The sequence below is a fragment of the Molothrus aeneus genome, chromosome 23 (assembly GCF_037042795.1).
Source record: "Molothrus aeneus isolate 106 chromosome 23, BPBGC_Maene_1.0, whole genome shotgun sequence".
In the NCBI taxonomy this organism is placed as follows: domain Eukaryota; kingdom Metazoa; phylum Chordata; class Aves; order Passeriformes; family Icteridae; genus Molothrus; species Molothrus aeneus.
Window position 1 is genome coordinate 1970607 of NC_089668.1, and position 19432 is coordinate 1990038.

Consider the following 19432-nt stretch of genomic DNA (forward strand, 5'->3'; position numbering starts at 1 on the left):
TTGGATATCCCCACCTACCTGGACCGCGGCTGGTCCGAAATCCCAAACCCCCTTCAAAATTGGGTTAAAAACCCATTTATTTCACACTTCTGCTCAAAGAAATGAATCCCCTTGGGAAGCAGATCCCAGATTTTGGTTTCCCTGCACAAAACATGGAATTTTTGGATATTGATGAATACCTCAAGCCTGGATCCTCCCAAATCCCACTTTGCTCTCAAAGTTGGGTAAAAACCCCATTTATTTCACACTTCTGCTCAAAGGATTCAATCCCTTTGAGGAGCAGATCCCAGATTTTGGTTTCCCTGCACAAAACATGGAATTTTTTTGGATATTCCCCCCTACCCGGACCCTGGCTGCTCCTTGCCTTTGCCAGGGTGCAAACAATGCCTCGGGATTTCATTTTTTTTTCCGCTTTTCTCCCACCAAACCATCAGGGGCAGGGGCTGGGCGCACTGGGAGCAAAGGCACGAAATGGAGGAGCTGCCATGGAAAACCAGGGGAAAACCCAGCCCGGTGCAGGTGACAGGAGCAGGGACAGAGGCTCCATTGTCGCCTCCCTGTCCCTTTGTTCGGGAAATCTTCGCTCCCAGCCCTCGCCTTTTGTGCTCCTTTCAGCCCACAGCAGCTAATCCCGCTCTAAGAAAAAAAAAAAAATTATTTAAATTGAAAGAAACCAAGCTTCAAATCGGGAATTTCGCCTCATCGCGGGTAAAATCCCCATAATAATAATAATTATTATTTATTATTGTTAATAATTTAATTAGTTTTAGTTAAGAAAATGATTTTTTTTTAAATTTTTTCTGGGGAAATAAATTAAAAAAAGAGGGATTGGGAGGAGAAAAGGTGCAGAGCAGGCAGCTGAGCAGCGATGGGGATGGGCTGGGAAAGTCCTTTGTGGCCGGGGCTGCATCTGCTGCCAGTCAATTAACGGCGAGCGCTGATTAAAGGCAGCAGCTGCTGGGCTAAATGAGCGGCTGCCATCTTCCCTCGCCGGCTCTCGGGACAAGAAGGACTCGAGCTCTCCCGAAAAGGGGTCACCATTTATTCCTTTCAAATGTTACAGCTTTTGTTTGGTGGTTTGGTTGGTTTTGTTTTGTTTTTTTTTTTTCCCTTTCTTTTTTTTTTTTTTTTTTTGTATTTTTTTTACAAGTTAGAAAATTGCAAATCAAGCGGTTTTTGTTTTTTGTTTTTTTTTTGGCCATTAAAAAAATTATTTACAGTGAAAAAAAAACACCAAAAAAAAAACCGAAAAAAAAAAAGAAAACAATGTTGGCTTCACATTATACAGCTGGCAGGGCCCCCTCTGACCACCCCACACCCTAAAAGTTATCCCTTAAAGCAGAATTAAACACAGCGGACTTACAAGCTTTATGGTTTTAAGCCAATAGAAGACATTATAAAAAACTAACCAGATTAGCTTTTTAAACCATCGATTTCTATAGGAAAAAAAAAAAAAAAAAAGCACGAAATACTCGAAAATGAAAAGGTCAGAACCGGGAATGTAAACTGAGAAATAAAGAGAAAAATAAAACGAAAAAAAAAATTAAAAAAAAAAAAATCAAAAAATTCCATGGAACAGTCAGTGGGAGCGGGAGGAGAGGGGACAGTCTGGAGGCTGCAGAGATCCAGAGCAGGATTTGGGATCCGGGTTCTTACAAACTGTAAACTCCAGTGGCGTCCGGGACGAATCTTCCTCCCCAGTTGGTTGATTATTTTATTTTGTTTTGTTGTTGTTGTTATTGTCGGGTTTTTTTTTTGTTGTTTTTTTTCCATTTCCCAAGGAATTCAGCTCAAACTACTCCAAGTGGCGGCGGTGGTGGGAATCCAAACCAGCTTTTTCTACCGGGAACGGGGGAGGGAGAGACAGAGAGAGAGGGAGAGAGGAGGGAGAAAAAACCCAGCGTGGGTGGGGAGGGCGTGCGGGGTGTGCGCTCAGTCCGGGGGTGCGGGGGAGCCCGGGGGAGACAGAGACCCCGGTGAGGGCGATCCGGGATCGGGGCAGGTGACAGAGACCCCGGTGAGGGCGATCCGGGATCGGGGCAGGTGACAGAGACCCCGGTGAGGGCGATCCGGGATCGGGGCAGGTGACAGAGACCCCGGTGAGGGCGATCCGGGATCGGGGCAGGTGACAGAGACCCCGGTGAGGGCGATCCGGGATCGGGGCAGGTGACAGAGACCCCGGTGAGGGCGATCCGGGATCGGGGCAGGTGACAGAGACCCCGGTGAGGGCGATCCGGGATCGGAGAAGGTGACAGAGACCCCGGTGAGGGCGATCCGGGATCGGGGCAGGTGACAGAGACCCCGGTGGTGACGATCCGGGGATCGGGGCTGGGTCCTCGGTGAGAACGAGAACGGTCCGGGCTGCTCGGGGATGGTCTGAGAGCCCCCGCTGAGGGCGATCAACGATCCGGGCTGCTCGGGGAGGGTCCTGGGCAGTGTGAGAGCCCCCGGGCTGCTCGGGGAGGGTCCTGGGCAGTGTGAGAGCCCCCGGGCTGCTCGGGGAGGGTCCTGGGCAGTGTGAGAGCCCCCGGGCTGCTCGGAGAGGGTCGAGGGTGGTGTGAGAGTCCCCGGTGAGGACGGAGGGCGGTGCTCGAGCCCGCGGTGAGGGCGATCCGGAGCTGCTCGGGGGGGATCAGGGGCGGTGCGAGAGTCCCCGGTGATGCCGGTCCGGGCTGCTCAGGGAGGGTCGAGGATGGCGAGAGCCCCTGGTGAGGACGATCAATGATCCGGGCTGCTCGGGGAGGGTCCTGGGTGGTGCGAGAGCCCCCGGAGAGGACGATCCGGGCTGCTCAGGGAGGGTCGAGGACGATCCGGGCTGCTCGGGGAGGGTTTAAGAGCCCCCGGTGAGAACGGAGGGCGGTGTGAGAGCCCCGGGGAGGAGGATCCGGGCTGCTCGGGGAGGGTCCTGGGCAGTGAGAGAGCCCCCGGTGAGGGCAGAGGGTCGCGGGTGGTGTGAGAGCCCCGGAGAGGAGGATCCAAGGCTGCTCGGGGAGGGTCGCGGGTGGTGTGAGAGCCCCCGGGCTGCTCGGGGAGGGTCCCCGGTAAGAACGAGCCGGGCTGCTCGGGGAGGCTTGAGGACGGCGAGAGTCCCCGGTGAGGGCGATCCGGGCTGCTCGGGGAGGGTCGCGGGTGGTGTGAGAGCCCCCGGGGTCCCCGCTGAGGACGATGCCCGAGCGGTCTCTACTCTTCCTTCTGCTCCTCCGGGCTCGCTGCGGGCTCCGGCCCCGCGCCTTTCGAGGGCTCCTCGGCTTTGGCGGTGTCTCCGTGGCTCTCCCCTCCCTGCTGCTGCTGCTGTTTCTCCTCCTCCTCCTCCTCCTGGCTGCCCGCGGCTTCTCCTCCCTGCTCGGGCTCGCCGCCCTCCTGCCCCTCCTCGGGGGGCGCCGAGGGCTGCAGCCCCCCCGGCGGGGGCTCCTCGCTCCTGCCCTGCTCCTCGGTGGGCGAGGAGCCCGAGGAGTCCCCGGCTTCCTTCTTGTTCTTGCGGAAGGAGATCCCGCTCAGCTTGAAGGGTTTCTTGAAGGAGAATTTCTTCTTCTTTTTAGGGGCGTCCTTGGGGGTCGCGGCCCCTTCGCCTTTGGGCTCGGCGGGCTCGGCGGCGGCCGGGGCGGGCTCGATGCTGTCCGCACCTCCCGCTTCGCCCTCGCTCTCCTCCTTGGGGGGTTCCGCCGAGCCGTTCCCGTTCTGGGGGGGCGCCTCGACCCCCGCCTTGGGCGTCATGTCCCCGTTGTAGATCACGTGGCCGTTCTCCTGCGGGGGGGAGCGCGTCAGGCACCGCCGGGACCCCCGAGCCCCCTCCCCAAACCCCCCGCACCCCACAACAAAGGGCGCCCGGCCGGGAGAACGGGGGGCACCGAGCACGGGGGGATCCACCGGGGAGAACGGGGGGCACCGAGCACGGGGGGATCCACCGGGGAGAACGGGGGGCACCGAGCACGGGGGGATCCACGGGGGAGAACGGGGGGCACCGAGCACGGGGGGATCCACCGGGGAGAAGGAGACGGGGATGGGGGCACCGAGCACGGGGACAAGGGGGGGGTTTGGAGCCGCTGGAAACGGGGAGCACCGGGCACCGAGCGGGGCTCTCCCGAGGAAAGGAGCGCACCGGGAGGTGCCGAGCCACAAAAAGGGGGTGCAAAGAGCCTGGCTTGGGGTCTCACGGGGGGATCCGCTCGGTGTGGGGGGGGGCCCAGCGCGCTACCACCGGGCGGCGCCCGCGCTCCACTCCCGGAACCGGGCGCGGCGGCGGACGGGACCCGCCCGGTGCCGGGGGGAGCCCGGGGCGCGGCGCGGGCGGTGCCGCATCCCCCGGTACCCGCCGGGCTGGAGAGTCCCCCCCGGGGGCTGGAAGGTTCCCCTCGGCCCCATCACGGCTCCAGCACCGCGCCCTCCCCGCCGCGCCTTTGTCCGCGCCGCCGCCCGTCCCGGCGGGGCGCACGGAGCCCCCCCGGTGCCCCCGGTACCCACCTGCCCGTTGGCTTTGGCGGTGTCGGCGTCGCCGCCCGCCGCCTTGGAGCCCTGGCTGCCCATGGTGCGGCACTTGGGGAGGTGCCGGCCCCGCCGCGGCGGCTGCGCTGGGCGGGAGTGGGGCGAGCCCCCCGCCGGTCCCTGATAAGGCGAGGGGCGGGGGCGGGACGGTGCCGAGCCCGCCCCGGGGGCGGGGGGAGCGCGGTGGAGCCGCCGCCCCGCCCGCACCGGGGGCTTCTGGCGGCCGCCGAGCCCTCGAGCCGCCTGTGCGGCCCCGAAGGTCGGGGCAGGTGGGGTGGGGTCACCCCCGCTCCTGGGTGGGGTCTCACGGCAGCTCCGTCACCACCGCGGTGCTGCTCGCCCGTCCCTGACACCTTTGGGGTGTCTGTGCCTCGGCCTCCATCACCCTTGGGTGCTGCTCACCCAGCCCTGACGCCCTTAGGGCGCTGCTCCCCCCAAGCCCAGAACCCCCGGGAGCCTCTGCCCCCATCACCAGCACCCCTGCAGTGCCCGTGCCCCCAGCCCCGGCACCCTTGGGGTGCCCTCACCCCATCCCTGTCACCCTTGGGGTGCTCTCACCCCATCCCTGTCACCCCTGGGGTGCCCTCACCCCATCCCTGTCACCCCTTGGGTGCTCTCACCCCATCCCTGTCACCCCTGGGGTGCTGCTCTAACCCCATCCCTGTCACCCGTCACTGTGGGACGGTCCCATGGTGACACTTGGCCCCTTCCTGTCCCCCCCAGGACTGTCCTGGTGCAGGTGGCCTCAGCGCTGTCACCCCATGGTTCTGTCACCCCAGGGTCCTGCTCGTCCCAGCCCCATCATCCCTGGGGTGTTCTGCTGTGGGGACAGGCCCTGCTGTGGGGACAGGGCTCTGCTGTGTCACCCTGTGTCCCCCCCATCCCCCTGAGCAGCCTGGCTCGCGCACAGGGAGGTTTTCCCCCTCTGGGTGATTCCTCCTCTCTGATTTCCCGGAATTGGAGAACTGAGGGGAAAGGAAAATGGGACTGAGCTGTTGGGCTGTTTGCACTGGATCCCTGCCAGGACCCAGCAGTGCCTTTCACTCCCTGCAGCACCCAGACACTGCTGGATTCACTCAGTGCTCCCCAAATCCCTTTTTTTCCCTCCCCAGCCACCAACGCTCCCCGAGGGCAGCTCCCAAGCGCCAAATCCCGAGCTCTGCGCTTTCCCTGCCCTTTTCCAGGCGCCCTGCTCCCACCAGGGCTGGCAGGACCCCCTGTCCCCAGCACCCAGCTGTGCCACCAGCCCAGCAGCATCCAAGGCCAGACCGAGAGGGGAAAACAATGTCCCGCTGTGTGTGAAGCACCAACAAGGTCATGTTTTGTCTCTGGCCTCCCTCCCTCCCCCCTGCACACGGCTCAGCCCCGGCAGAGCGAAATTGCTGTTAATTAAAACAGGCGGCATCTTCCTGATTGACTTTTGGGTGCCGGTTGATAAAGAGCCCTTGGCCGGCTGCCGGGCTGGCCCTGAGGGCGCGGGGTGTCCCCAGCAGCCACGGGAGCTGGGCAGGGTGTTCCCTGCTGGGAACAGAGCTCCAGGGAGGCTCCTGCCTTCGGGAGGATCAGGAGTCTGGGACACTGGGGGATTGCTGGGCACACGGTGTTTGTTCCCGGTGCCAGCTCCAGGCTGCTGTTCCTGGGGGAGGAAAAAGGGCTGGGGAGAACTTCCTGGTGTCCCAGCAGCCTTGGGAGATATCCACAGTGGGTTCACACTTCCCTTCCCACCTTCATTTCATTCTGGAATGTGAGCAGGCCTTGTGCTGCTGTGCTGTGCCGTCCTATCCCATCCCGTCCTGTCCTATCCCATCCCATCCCCTCCCATCCTATCCAATTCTCTTCCATTCCCATTTCATCTTGTCCCATAACACCCTGCCCCATCCCATCCTATCCCATCCCATCCCAATTCCATTGTGTTCCACACCATCCAATTCTCTTCCATCCCCATTTCATTTTGTCCCATATTGTCCTGTCCATCCCATCCTGTCCCTATGCCATTCCCATTTCATCTTGTCCCATAACGCCCTGCCCCATCCCATCCCATTCCACCCCATCCAATTCTCTTCCATCCCCATTTCATCCTGTCCCATAACACCGTGCCCATTCCATCCCATCCCACTCCCTTCCCATCCCATCCCATCCTGTTTGGTGCCATCCCCTCTGGTCCCATCCCCATCCCATCCCCTTCTGGCTGTGCCCAAACCACCTCAAGCACCTCCAGCCCTCACAGCACCCCCCCCCCAAATCCGTCCCTCCACACGACAGCCCCGAGACATTCCCGTCTCCCATCCCAAAGCCACGGGAACCCCAAATGGGACTGGCACCAGCAGCTCACCCCCCTGGACCATTCCCACTCCTGGTGGCAGCCCCAGTGTGGCTCTGGTTGTTGGGATGGGGACCCCAAAGTGCTCCCTGTGCTTGTGGGGAGGAGTTTCCTTGCATTTAAGGGGATTTATGGGGCTGGGATCAGCAGCCAGCCCATGGACACTTCACCTGCTCCGTGTTTTTCCATCCCCTGTCCCAGAGGAGCAGGGCCGGGGTGTGATGTGTGCAGCACAACCTGCAGCAGGGCTGGGCAGGACGAGGGACACAGCCGGGGGTGACAGTGCCGGTGACAGTGCCCACCCTGCCAGGCCCTGCTGGAAGAGCTTTCCCAGCTCCTTCCATGCCCAGGAATTCCCTCCCCATCCCGGCTTCTCCAGCAGATCCTCTCCCGCAGGGCTGTGGTTATAAACAACCAACTCCCGGTGGATCCTCCCCTTCCAGGGCACATCTCCGTCCTTCTGTCCTTCTGTCCTTCCCTGCTCCTCCCTGCCCGATCTGCTGCCCCTGCAGCGGCCACGGCAGCCCTGGAGCTCCAGGCCCTGGCTGTCCCCAGGCACATCCACGGCTGCTTTCCCTGCTCCTGCCTTTTCCATCTTCCAGCTTTCCCAGTTTTCCCTGCTCCCAGCTTTTCCAGCTTTCCCAAGTCCCAGTTTTTCCACCTCCCAGCTTGCCCATCTCCCAGATTTTCCATCTCCCAGATTTTCCAGCTTTCCCAGCTCCCACTTTTCTCAGCTCCCACCTTTCCCAGTTCCCACCTTTCCCCCCTTTCCCAGCTCCCCGTGTGCCTGGGGACGCGTGGTGACGCCAGGGTGGAGGACACAGGGACCCATCAGAAACCAGAAATCACCAAACTCCACCATAACCCAATCGCCACCAACCCCTCCCAGTGCAAACCAGTGCAAACCAGTGCAAACCAGTGCAAACCAGTGCAAACCAGTGCAAACCAGTGCAAACCAGCGCCCACCAGCCCCGAGCTGGGTCCCAACCCTGCCCTGCTGCCTCCTCCAGGGACCTGGGCATGCTCCAAATGCAGCAGGAGCTTCGGAAGGAGCAGGAATTTGCAGGATCCCCGCAGACAGACAGACAGACGGACAGATTAGGGTCTGTCTGCTCCTCCGGCAGATGGACAGGCAGACAAATCTCTGCTGCTCCTGCCCGCCAGGCCAGATCCTCTCGGATGTTGTTTTCCACTTTCCAGACCTACTTAAACTGCGGCTGATTATTAATTTATTGGGTGTTAAGGAGGCTGCAGGGCAGAGCTGGGAGCTCCGCAGAGGGGCAGGAGGGACCGGCCCAGGCCCGAATTCCCCCGGTCCTTAACGAGCAATTAAGGTAATTAATTATTCATGGGCCCGGCTCATCCTCTCCGGGATTTTATCCCGAGTTAAAGGGGCCCAGCCAGGGCGAGCGACAGCGCTGGGAATAAAAGCAGAGGGATTTCCACATCGATTTATCAATAGCGAGGGAATTAAACTAATTAGATCTCTCTGGGGAGAGAATTCCAGCGGGGAGAGTTGGCCTGGAGGGATGGGGGAGGCTTCTGCCAGCAGGGCAGGGATGGGGACAGCCCTTGGGGACAGCCTAGAGCTGCTTTAGGGTCTGGGGGCTGCAGTGATGGGGACAGCCCTTGGTGACAGCCCAGAGGTGCTTTAGGGTCTGGGGGCTGCCCCTGTAGGGTCTGGGGGTTCTCCTGTGGAGTCTGGGGCTGCCCCTTCCATCCTGCAGCACTTTGGCCTTCCCAGGACGTGCAAATTCCCCTGGGATGCTCCAGGTTTGCATCCCACGGGGGTCCAGGGCGAAGGGGCTGAGCTTCCCCAGCTGCAGCAGGAAAACCCTCGGTGCTGGGGGATTCCTGGTGGGAGCAGGGCCCAGCAGGAGGAGCGGGGAATCTCTGCCCTGTGCCAAGCAGAAGCTCCGGGCACAGCTCTTGGTGCACCTGGGAAAATCCTCCTGGAGCAAGCGCAGCTCTCCTGGGAATCCAGCAGGGCTCCCAAATCCTTCCTGCCCTGGGCAGGGCTCCAGCCCGGGAGGCTCTGCAGAGGCTCTGACTTCCCATAGAAACCATGAAAGGGCCCCTTCTTGTGTTTGCCAGAGCCCCAGCCATTTTTGGTTGTGCAGATCCCATGGCAACCAGCGCCTTCTGCAACTGCGCTCGCTGCTCCCGGGCTGCCGCTCCCCTCCTGTGGGATCATCCCGTGGGACCAGCCCCAGCCCAGGGCCCTTCCCAGCCCCTCACCCCCTGCCCTGCTCCTGCTGAGGTGCTGGGAGTGACAGAGCAGGGAAGAGAGAGGAATCTGCTCCTGTCTTATCTCGGAGCCCATCTGCCCCTCCTTGGGCTCAGGAGTTGGGATTTTTGCAAACAGAGCCCGGCCCCAAACCCAGAATTGGGATTTTTGCAAACAGAGCCCGGCCCCAAACCCAGAATTGGGATTTTTTTTGCAAACAGAGCCCGGCCCCAAACCCAGAATTGGGATTTTTTTTGCAAACAGAGCCCGGCCCCAAACCCAGAATTGGGATTTTTTTTGCAAACAGAGCCCGGCCCCAGCCCCAAACCCCTCCAGGCTCCCCCTCAGGCCGGGCTGTGCACCCCAGGGTGACAATGGGGACACGGCGGGACACACTCTGGGGCAGTTTGGGCGTTTTGGGGATCAACACCCCAACATGGCCTTTCCCAGCCTGCAGATCCCTCCTGGCACAGGACAGGAACCCCCAAGGCCCCCGCCCGCTCATCCCCCGTTCCTTATCTCCCTCTCCCGGCTGATAAGAGCTGCCTGACCCTGAGCTGCGGCTCGGGAGCTCTGCAGAAAGCCGGGAATGTTCATCCAGCGGGGCTGGGCGGGCTCTGCTGCCCTGACCCGGGCAGGGACAGCGTCCCGAGCATCCTTCCTGCCCACGGGGAAGTTTATAACGGGAACAAAAGCCCGGCTCGCTCCAAGCGCAGCTTTTCCTGTGCTGTTTCCTGGCTCCCGCACGCCACGGCGGGACAAGACAGGACAGGAGGGGTGGGTGTGATTTGGGACCCCGATATCCCAGCCAGCCCTGCCCTCCGGCCCTGGGGAACCATTCCCGTCACTCCAGGGCTTTGTCCAAACCCCTGCAACTCTCTTGGAGCCCCTGGAAGGGCTTTGAGCCTTCCCCTCTGCAGGTGGGCACCCCCAGCTCTCCCTTGGAGCATCCCTGGGCTCTCTCTGGCAATTCCAGACCCTCCCGGTGCCCCAGGGGCTGCCGGCGGCTCCGCAGGTGCGGCCTCACCTGGGCCGGGCACACAGGGACAACCCCCGCGACCGCTGGGTGCCCACCCCACAGACCCCAGAGACCCCAGAGACCCCACAGACCCCACAGACCCCAGAGATCCCAGAGATCCCACAGACCCTACAGGTCCTATGGATCTCGAGACCCCCTGGATCCCACAGACCCCACGGACCCTACAGATCCCACAGGTCCCACAAATCAAACAAACTCCACAGACCCCACAGACCCCACAGGTCCCACGGATGCTGCAGACCCCACAGACCCCATAGACTCCACAGGTCCCACGGACTCCACACACCTCACAGATATCCCAGGTTCCACAGTTCCCACAAACCCTACAGACCCCACAGTTTCCACAGACCCCACAAACTCCACAGACACCACAGGTCCCACAGACACCACAGATCCCAGAAACGCCCAGAGATCCCACAGGTCCCATGGACCCCAGAGACCCCATTGAGCCCACAAAACCCACAGACCCCTCGGACACCCCACCGCGCCCCTCCCGCCCCCTTTCTTTGCCCGGTCCCCGGGCCCGGTGGCCGCCGCCGGCCGGGAGTGGGAGCGGAGCGGGGCCGGGGGCAGCAGGACCGGGACCGGGGCAGGGACCAGGAACGGGGCAGGGGCAGGGACCGGGGCAGGGACCGGGACCGGGGCAGGGACCAGGAACGGGGCAGGGACCGGGCCCGGGCGCTGCGGGGCCGCGCTGCCTCCCCCGGGAGCCCCGCGATGTGAGGGCCCCTTTCTCCCCGGCGCTCAATGCGGTTTTTTGTTGCGCTGCCGGGGCCGATAGCGCCGAGCGGGGACAGACAATAGGTGCCATTGTTCCCTTTCAGCGACATCTGACGGGCCCGGGCGCGGAGAAGAGGCCGCTGTGTGCCCGGGATGAGGGGGGAAGGGACAGCACGACGGACAGGGACACCCAAACCGACCCTGGGTGCCGGCATGGGCAGCACCGGAGGGATGCTGGAGTCTAAAATCACCTCGGTGTGGGTTATTAGGGAGTTTGAGGAGCGTTCAGGGGATGGGGGTGCTGTTTGTGGTGCTGGGAAATCAGAGCCACGGAGTTCCCACCCTGCTCGTCCTGTGCAATATTAATTATTAAACCTCATCAGGAACCTGTAACAGCAGCACCACCAACGCTCCCGCTGCTGCTCCCTCTCCCCCAGGTCCTGGCGGTGCCTGAACCCCCGGGAAATCCGGGCAAAAACCTCACCCCGAAATCCCACACGGCTGAGGTGGGGCAGGGGCTCCAGAGGAGCCGGGAGCAGAGCCCGGGCCGGGGAATCCCGGCCGTGCCAGGCCTGGCTGCAACTTTCCACCAGAAATCCCCTCCTTCCCTTCATCCCGGGCTGGCCCCGGCCGGGATTGCTTCATCGCCGCCCCTTGGCCTCCGAGCAAACCGGGAGCAAACGCAGAGCTCCGGGGAGGGGTTTGGGGAGCGCTTTGCCCTTCCAGCCGCGCCCCGTGAGCTCCCATCCCCCTGGGAGCGGGCACAGAGGGGTTTGGGACCCTCCGGAGTCAGGCGCTGCTCCCACCGCCCTCACTCCCGCTGGGCTGTCAGGGTCGGGGGGTCCCCCCTGGCAGGGGCTGCGCAGCCCCCCCGGTCCCAGCCGCTCTGGGTGAGCCCCCGGAGGGGTCTCCAGGCGCTTTCGGGGTCGGCCGGGGAGGGCTGGGGGCAGCGGGGCCGTCCCCGCCCCCACGGCTCGCAGGGATGCAGCGGCGGATGCAGCTCGGGCAGACTTGCATGGCCGTAACCATGGCAACGGCAGCGCGGGGGGATGCGGGGGGATGAGGAGGGTGGGAGGGGATGCGGGGAGAGCCGGGGGCACCGGGGGGAGCCGGGGCTGCAGCGCTGCCATCGCACCCAGGCTCGGCCCGGCCGCGTCCGGGGTCCCCCCACATCTGGGTTTGCTCACATCTGGGATCCGGCTTTCCCCGGGCCTGGATTCACCCATTTCTGGATTCACCCGCATCTGGTTTTACCCAGGTCTGGCTTTTCCCAGGTCTGGGCTCGCCCAGGTCTGAGTTCGGCCCCTCCCAATCCGTTTTTTTCCACGTCCAGATTCACCCCACATCTGGGGTCACCCCACATCAGGATCCCTCACACATCTGGCTTCTCCCGGGTCTGGGTTCATCCCCCATCTGGCTTTCCCCAGCTCTGGGCTCACCCCACATTTAGCTTCACCCCACATCTGGCCGCACCCCAAACCCTCCTGGTCCCCTCTCCGTGTCCCCCGGGCGGGTTCCCCGCACTCCGCAGCCGCCGGGCACGGGGTTGTGCCCCCATCCCGGGCTTCGGGGGGGTTCAGAGCCCCGGGAGGGGCGGGCGGGGCGCGGGGGGGCCCCGCGGGTGCCGCCAAAGCCGCCGCTGTTTGTTTTGGCGCGGCCGCGCTTCGGCTCCTCATTCCCTTTGAACCGCGGCCGTTTTTCCTCTCCAGGACTCTGAACCTCGGGGTGCTGCCCCCCAACCCCCCCCAGCACCACGAGGGGCTGCAGAGACCCCTCCCCACAACAGGGAACGGGACCCTGATCCCCTGCCCGACGGGATCCCGCTCCTGCCAGCGCTGGGGACACCACGGGGACACTGAGGGGTGGCCGTGCCAGGCCCGTGCTGCCCACCTGGGCTGGGCCCCCCCCCGGCCGGCCCAGCCCCCGCGCCGCCAGCCCCGGCCGCGTTTGGCAGCGCAGCGGCTCAGCCGGAGAAAAGCCTGCGGCGCTGGAGTGACCCACTAACCTTCTTCTCCTGAAAAATGCATGAAATGCAGGCGGCGGCCGCGGGGGCTCGCACATGCACCGGGGCGGGCACGGGCGGGGGCTCGGGTGGGCACCGGGACGGGCACGGGCGGGGGCTCGGGTGGGCACCGGGGTGGGAGCCCCCTCCGGGGAGGGAAAGGGGGGTGCGATGGTCAGGCTGCCCAAATTCGCAGCAGATTTTGGGGTGAGGTTTTTCCCTGGGGCTGGCGGGGTTTGGGTTGGATTTGGCGCGGGTGGCACGGGGCAGCTGGCAGCAGGACGTGGGCACGGCGTGGCGGAGCGGAATCCCCCCGGAACGGCAGCTCCAGGGACATAGCAAAGAGCCATCCCCGCTCCTCGGTGCCACCCGAGCGTCCCGCGGGTGGCACGGGAGGGTGGCACGGTCCTGGCAGGCGGGCACAGCCTCGCCCCGGCGCTGCCATCCCAGCCCTGACCTCGTTTCTCTGCGGCTCCTCCTCGCCTCGAACACGCCCGGAGCAGATGGCAGCAAGCCGGGAGGGGCAGCGGGGAGGACGCAGAGCCCCCGCGCTCCGAGCACCCCGTGTGTCCCCACCCCGGACACCTCCCCGGGCTGGCAAGGGTTAACAGCTCCTGTCGCATGCGGCTGATTTAATTTCGGTCTCGTTTGCATGGCTGATTGCGGCTGCAACACCTCCGTGAAGACGCGGGGATATTTTTAGCTGCTCTGGCTGCGGCTGAGCGGCCCCCGGGCAGCCCCCGGGGCCGTGTCCGACCCCAGCGTCCCCTCGGAGAGGGACAAACACCCGCGGCCTTGGCTGGGAAGAGAGGAGGATTTGCAGGATTAAAGTTTTGCCTTTGTTTCTGCGGTCACAGCCCCGTCTGGAGAAGGAGAAACAACCCCGGCAAGCGACAGCAGCGCAAGCTGGGTTGAGTAAACAACGGAGCTGCTCCATCCTCGGCCGGATCCGTGGTTCCCATCCTTTTCCCTCCGAAATTCCCAGCCTGGCCGCCGCGTGCTGCTGCCGCCGTCACCCGAACAGGCTGAGAAAGGAGGAAATCACAGCTCGGGGCTTTCCAGGGCCTTTTGGAAATCCCTGGGGCTTCCTGCGGGCTCCCAGCCCTGACTCACCGGGCACGGGGGGCGAGGCAGGGCTGGGAGCGCCCTCGGGGGGCTCCGCGCTGCTGCCCCGGCCCCTCCAGCCCCACGCGTGTCCCCCCAGCCAGGTGGCAGAGCCAGCAGCGTCGCCACTCCCCCCGCCCCCGGCTAATTAGCATAAATTGACACTGACTAATTAAGCGTCCCGCCTCATTAGAGCCCGGATGCCGCATCCCGGGGAGATGCCCCGCTATCAGCGCGTCCCACCCGCGCCAGGCAGCGGCCACCGCTGTCCCCCCCAGCCCTGTCCCCGTCACTGTCCCCATCCCACGGCCCTGGCGAGGCTGCCAGCAGCGATAACGAGATTGGCTCCTAATCCACTTATTCCTGGCTGGAGCAGCCGCTCCCAACACCCGCAGGGCGCTGAACCCTCTCGGCCCCGGCACCGGGCGGGGGAAAAACCCGGCTGGTCCCGGCCCAGGAGGGGCTGGTGGGGACACACGGGGAGCCGAACCCTCGGGGGAGGTGCCGCCATCAGCAGCACGGCCCTGGGGAGCAGCAGAACGAGCAAATCTTGCATCAGCGTGGAAGGGAGATAAGAGCCCGGCCCAGCCCTCACCCGGAGCCGGGAGGGAGCGGCGGGGAGGGGATGCTGGAGTGCAGGGGAAGGTCACCCCAAGGCGGTGACACCCAGCTCGGCGGGAGGAAGGAAAAGGAAAATTTTTCACTTCCCTGTTGGCGGGGGCCCCGCTCAGGTCCCGTCCTGCCGCTGCCACCGCGGCTGAGTCACCGCTTTTGTCACCGTGTCCCCCCCCCCCGCCCCGTCCGACCGGTTTGGGGGGGACACCCTCGGGCTCAGCGTGGGAATGTCCTGCCCTCAGCAGCACCCCCGAGCCGGGAGCAGCCCCGGGGGCTCTCGGCTCCCCAAAATCTCCCCTCGGAGAGGGTGGGGATGCTCCGGGAAAGCTCCCGCTCGTCCCCAGCGCCCTGCGAGCCGTCCCCGAGCGGGGATTAGAAACTGGGTCAGCGGGAGAGCCCCAAAAATGATTGGAATCGGGGAATTGCCGCTCCCTGGGGTGAGCCCCGGGGCAGATCCGATCCGTTCCGTGCTTTTCCCGCTGAGCTGGGAGGGAGCTGCCGGTGGAACGGGGACCCCCGGGACGGGGACGGGTCCCACGTGGACCTTTGGGGACCGAGAGGGGCGCAGGGACCTGGGACAGAGGCTGGGGACACGCATCGAGGCCGGGTCCCCCCGTGTGGAGCTGGGGAAGGATGGAAAAGCCGGGAATGCTGAGCCGGCGGGCAGGAAGCGGGGCCGGGGCAGGAAGGCAGCCCCGGCTCCGGGCTCGGCGGAAAAGCGGAGGAAGAGCGGAGGAAAGGCTCGAGGCCACCGTGGTGGCGGAGGGAGGAAGCCCGGCCCCGGCCAGGAGCGGTCCCGGTGCGCGTTGTCCCCGCGGTGGGACCGAAACTCGCCCGTTCCCGGCTGCAAACGCCCTTCGTGGGCTGCAGGTCCCGGCGTGCCCCGTGCCAGCCGCACCTCGGGACTCGCAGCCTCGTGGGAGATCCCAAAAGTGGGGAACGGGACCCTTGGGACGCCCCTTTGGTGGCCGTGGAGGTGGCACTGCCACTGAGGGGTGCCCGGCTGGGGTCGGACCAAGGGCTGGAACCTCCTGGGGTTTGGGGTGAGTTTGGGTGGGTTTGGGGCTTATTGTGTCCTTTTAGAGTTCTGTGAGGGCTTTTGGGGCTCAGCCTGGGATGGGGCTCAGCCCCATTGCTGACACTGCCCCCCTTCTTCTCCACATTTTGGGAAATGTCCCAACAAACGCCCTCCAGAGCCTCCATTCGCCACCTTTCAGCACCTCCAGCTCAGACCAGCGGGAACATTCAGCTCAAACCGCCCTGGGGCCGTGTCGCCCCCATGCCCAGGATGTCCCCGCGGTGTCTCCCCCATGCCCAGGATGTCCCCGCGGTGTCCCCAGCCCGGAGCACCGGATCGGGAGCACCGGGAGCCGCCGTCCCCGCTCCTGCCGGCTCGGGAGCGGAGCTGTTCCATGTTTCCAGCGGCTGCCGGGGAAAATGGCAGCGGAAGCGGAGGGGGGACCACGGGCGGGAGGGTCCATCTGGCCCCCGCCTCGGAGCCGCCATCTGGTCCCCGCAGGAGCCGCTGAGGGGGGCCCGGGGCGCTGCGGGCGCTGTCCCCGCTGTCCTGAGCGGCTTTGGTGGCCTCGGGTGATGGGAGAGGCCTGGGGGGTCCCCTCCAGCTCCTGGGTCCCCACCGCGGGCTCGTTTGAGTGAGGAAATGAGGACGTGGGTGTCACTGTTAATGAGGATGCGCGGATGCTAATTAAGGGGTTGCAATTACGGCGGGACGGGGTCGTGGCCTGCCCAGGTTTTGGGGTTGTTGTGGCCAGCTCGGCTCAGTGCAGCAGCTCCAAAATTTGGGTGTCCCAAGGGGACCCCGCGGCTCTGGGGGGATGCTCAGGGGTTCCCCAGCCCGGGGGATGGTGACAGGATCAGCTCTGGGATATTTTTCCCTCCCTGATGCTTTTCCCCACCTTTGTCTCACCCCAAACCTGCTGCAGTGTGAGTAAATGATTCCTTAATTAACCACTTTGGGGATCTGGCTTTATTAATGCAAAAAATCTTTATTAGGGAGGAATTAAAGCTGCCGGTCTCTGGGTACAGGGTGGCACAGCTCAGATGGGATCACCTTTGCTTTTGGGGGATGCTCCTGTCCCTCCCCACCTTCTTGTCCACATCAGGAGCTGCTGGGTGCTGGATTTGGCAGTGAAGCAGCCAGGGATGGGCTGCGGGTTTGGGATGGATGAGGAGGAGCTGGGAGGTCTCCAGTGAGGGGGTTGAGCTGCAGGATCCCCCAGAAATGCGGGGTGCAGCAGCCGAGGATCACCCAGAACTCCAGGATCCGGCAATCCTTCATCTGTGCCGAGCTGGGCTGGGGCCAGGCTGGAATTGGCTGCTCGGAGCTCCCAGGAACTGGGATAAGGGTGGGAACCGCGGCCTCCCAGGAATGCTGGGATGGGCTTTTAGGGGAAAACGAGCACTTCCCATCAGCTGCATCCGCTGGGAAGCGGGAGGGGATTCCCGGCGGGCAGCAGGAGGGTGAAGCTTTCCCATTTCGGAGGGAATTTCTGCCGGCAATTTTGCTCCAGCGTGGCCGCTGTCCCTGGGCTTCTGTGCTTGGGGACACCCCAGGATGTGTCCTGGGGTTGCTGCCCTGGGGTTCCGTGCTTGGGGACACCCCAGGATGGGTCCTGGAGTTGCTGTCCTGGGGTTCCGTGCCTGGGGACACCCCAGGATGTGTCCTGGCAGATGTGGGCTCCCTGTCCCCGCTGTCCCGCTGGCCGGGGGACCCCAGGCTCGGGTGGGATTGGCCACAATTCCTGCACTTCGATGCCACCACCTCCTCCCCGGGGATCCTCGCTACCTGCGGCAAACCTGCCCCTGGCATCTGGCTGCTAATCCCGGGATTAGCGGCCGCGGGGAGCGGCAGATGGAGCCCGGGACCTCCCCCGGGGGAGCAGCCCGCGATCCCCGGCGTGACCACGGCAGCCGAGCCCCCGGCGGAGCCACCTCCGTGGTGCTGCCGGGGGAATTCCCAGCGGGATCCCCCCACCCCGGGACATCATCCCCGCGCTGGGAAAGCCCCGGTTCACGGGAAATGAGACGGCGACAGCTCTGCCCGCCTGCGGGAGCGGCGTTTCTGGGAAAGCCGAGAATCCCCGTGTCCAGCCCCCCGAAATACCCGCAGCGCTCTCGGGGTGGGAAAAAGGGAAGGAGAGGAGGAAATGGCCGCGTGTCTCCATCCTTTGCTCCCCCCTCAAATCCGGCTTCTTCCTTCTTGGCCAGGAAGAGGGGAATAAGGGAGATGCCCCCAGGGCTGTGTCGGGGGCTCTGCCCCCCAATTCCCAGCCGGGCCCCCCGTCCTGTCCTGCGCCCCACGGCTGCGTGCTAACCCCAGGGTCCCCGCTCAATGGGAGGAAGGAAATCCTCATCCTCGGGAAAGGCTGGACACGGCCGCTTCCTCCCGCCGTGCCGGGCAGGGGCCCGGGGCCCCGACATCACCAGGGTGGAAATCCCGGCCGGACACCGGGCTCGGTGCTGGTGGGGTCACACGGGAAACAGGGACAGGCGGGGGGGCCGCTCTGTGCCCCCCAAACCCGCAGGGTCTGCCGGGGGGGCTCGGGGGGTCCAGCAGCGGAGCCCCTCGGTGTCCCCGGGAACTGGGGGGGTCCCGCTCCCTGCCGGTGCCGGTGCGGGGTGGGGGTGAGGGAAGGCACAATCCCGCGGGCTCGCCCGCCTCTGGCTCCCCTCCAGCCTTCGCTATTCCCGCTGCTCCTTCCTCCTCCTCGCCCTTTGCCCGCTGACGGCAGTGCTGAGAAACGGCGGCGGCGCCGCTCCGGTGGCTTCGGTACCGCCCTGTCCCCGCCGTGTCCCCGCCGTCCCTCGGGGCTCTGCCGGGCACCGACACCCCCGTTCCCCTCCCCGGCGCCACGGACGATGCTGCTACGGGTCCCGGTCCTGTCCTGATCCCGATCCCGGTCCCGGTTCCTCCGGACCGGCTCCGGTGCTTGATCTCCGCTTTCAGCGGCAAAAATTCCCCCGGCGTGGTCGGGGCTGAATCGGGAGCGGTGTCGGGAGCGGGACCAGCACCAGGACCGGATTGGGATTGGGATGGGAATCGAGACCGGAATCTGGATGAGGACCGGGATCAGAGAGTCAGGATTGGGATGGGGACAGGGACGGGGACCGGGACCGGGACCGGGATCAGGATTGGAACCGGGACCGGCAGCGCGCGCCTGGCGCCCCCTGGCGGCCGCGTGGCCCTGGCGGAACAAAGGCCGGACCCGGGACCCCCCCGAGCCCCCCGGGACCACTTTAGGACCCCCGAGACCCCTTTAGAACCCCCGGAACCTCTTCTGGGACCCCTCGGGACCCTCCCGCGGGCAGGGGGAGCCCGGAGCCCCCGCAGCGGCCGCTGCTCCCGGCAGCGGGGACGGTCCCCGGGCCGGGGCTCTCGGGGATGCGCTGCGTCCCTTCCTCCTCATCCCCCTCCTCTTCCTCCTCCCTTCCTCCCCCTCCTCCTCTTCCTCCCCCGGCCCTGACGGGCAGGTTGGGCAGGAGGAGCCTGGGGAGAACGCCCGAGCCGCGGGTAAAGGAGCAAAGGGGAGCGGCTGGGGCTCCCCCAAACCCCCTCAGCTCCCCCCGTGTCCCCTCATCCACAGGGGACCCCTCAGAGCCGGGAGCTGCAGCAGTTGGGGCTCAGCAATTTGAAAATAAACATTTCAGAGAAATGGCATCACCTTTGCATGGGGAGGGGGCACAGGAGCTCCTGGGGACCCCCAAAAGGACGGGATGAGGGTTCACCCCCTCCTAAAGGAACCCAGCTGGGAGCTTTAACACGCCTGTAATTCTCACCTTCCTCCTCCCTCTCCACTTCTGTAAACCCTCAACACCATTAAAAAAACCTCTCCTCACACCCATCCAGCAGCAAACCTTTTGTTGAAGGCGAATCCAAACAACAAACACACAAACAACTTGTTG

General features: G+C 64.4%; 1 protein-coding gene and 2 long non-coding RNA genes across 3 annotated transcripts; 2 read left to right on the plus strand and 1 right to left on the minus strand.

Moving 5' to 3' along the window:
- Positions 1-1745: 1745 nt before the first annotated feature.
- On the minus strand, positions 1746-4586 carry MARCKSL1 (MARCKS like 1). The gene is made up of 2 exons (XM_066564941.1): positions 4462-4586; positions 1746-3744 (listed from the first exon to the last, which is right to left on the minus strand). Exons 1-2 carry the CDS (start codon positions 4522-4524, stop codon positions 3181-3183), a joined length of 627 nt encoding a protein of 208 aa, XP_066421038.1. The 5' UTR covers positions 4525-4586; the 3' UTR covers positions 1746-3180.
- A 7359-nt stretch (positions 4587-11945) lies between these two features.
- LOC136566002 (uncharacterized) lies at positions 11946-14237 on the plus strand. Its single transcript, XR_010784951.1, has 3 exons — positions 11946-12046; positions 12498-12879; positions 13648-14237. It is a non-coding gene; the product is annotated as an uncharacterized lncRNA (long non-coding RNA).
- A 119-nt stretch (positions 14238-14356) lies between these two features.
- LOC136566019 (uncharacterized) lies at positions 14357-16478 on the plus strand. Its single transcript, XR_010784958.1, has 2 exons — positions 14357-15552; positions 15704-16478. It is a non-coding gene; the product is annotated as an uncharacterized lncRNA (long non-coding RNA).
- The last annotated feature ends 2954 nt before the right edge of the window (positions 16479-19432 follow it).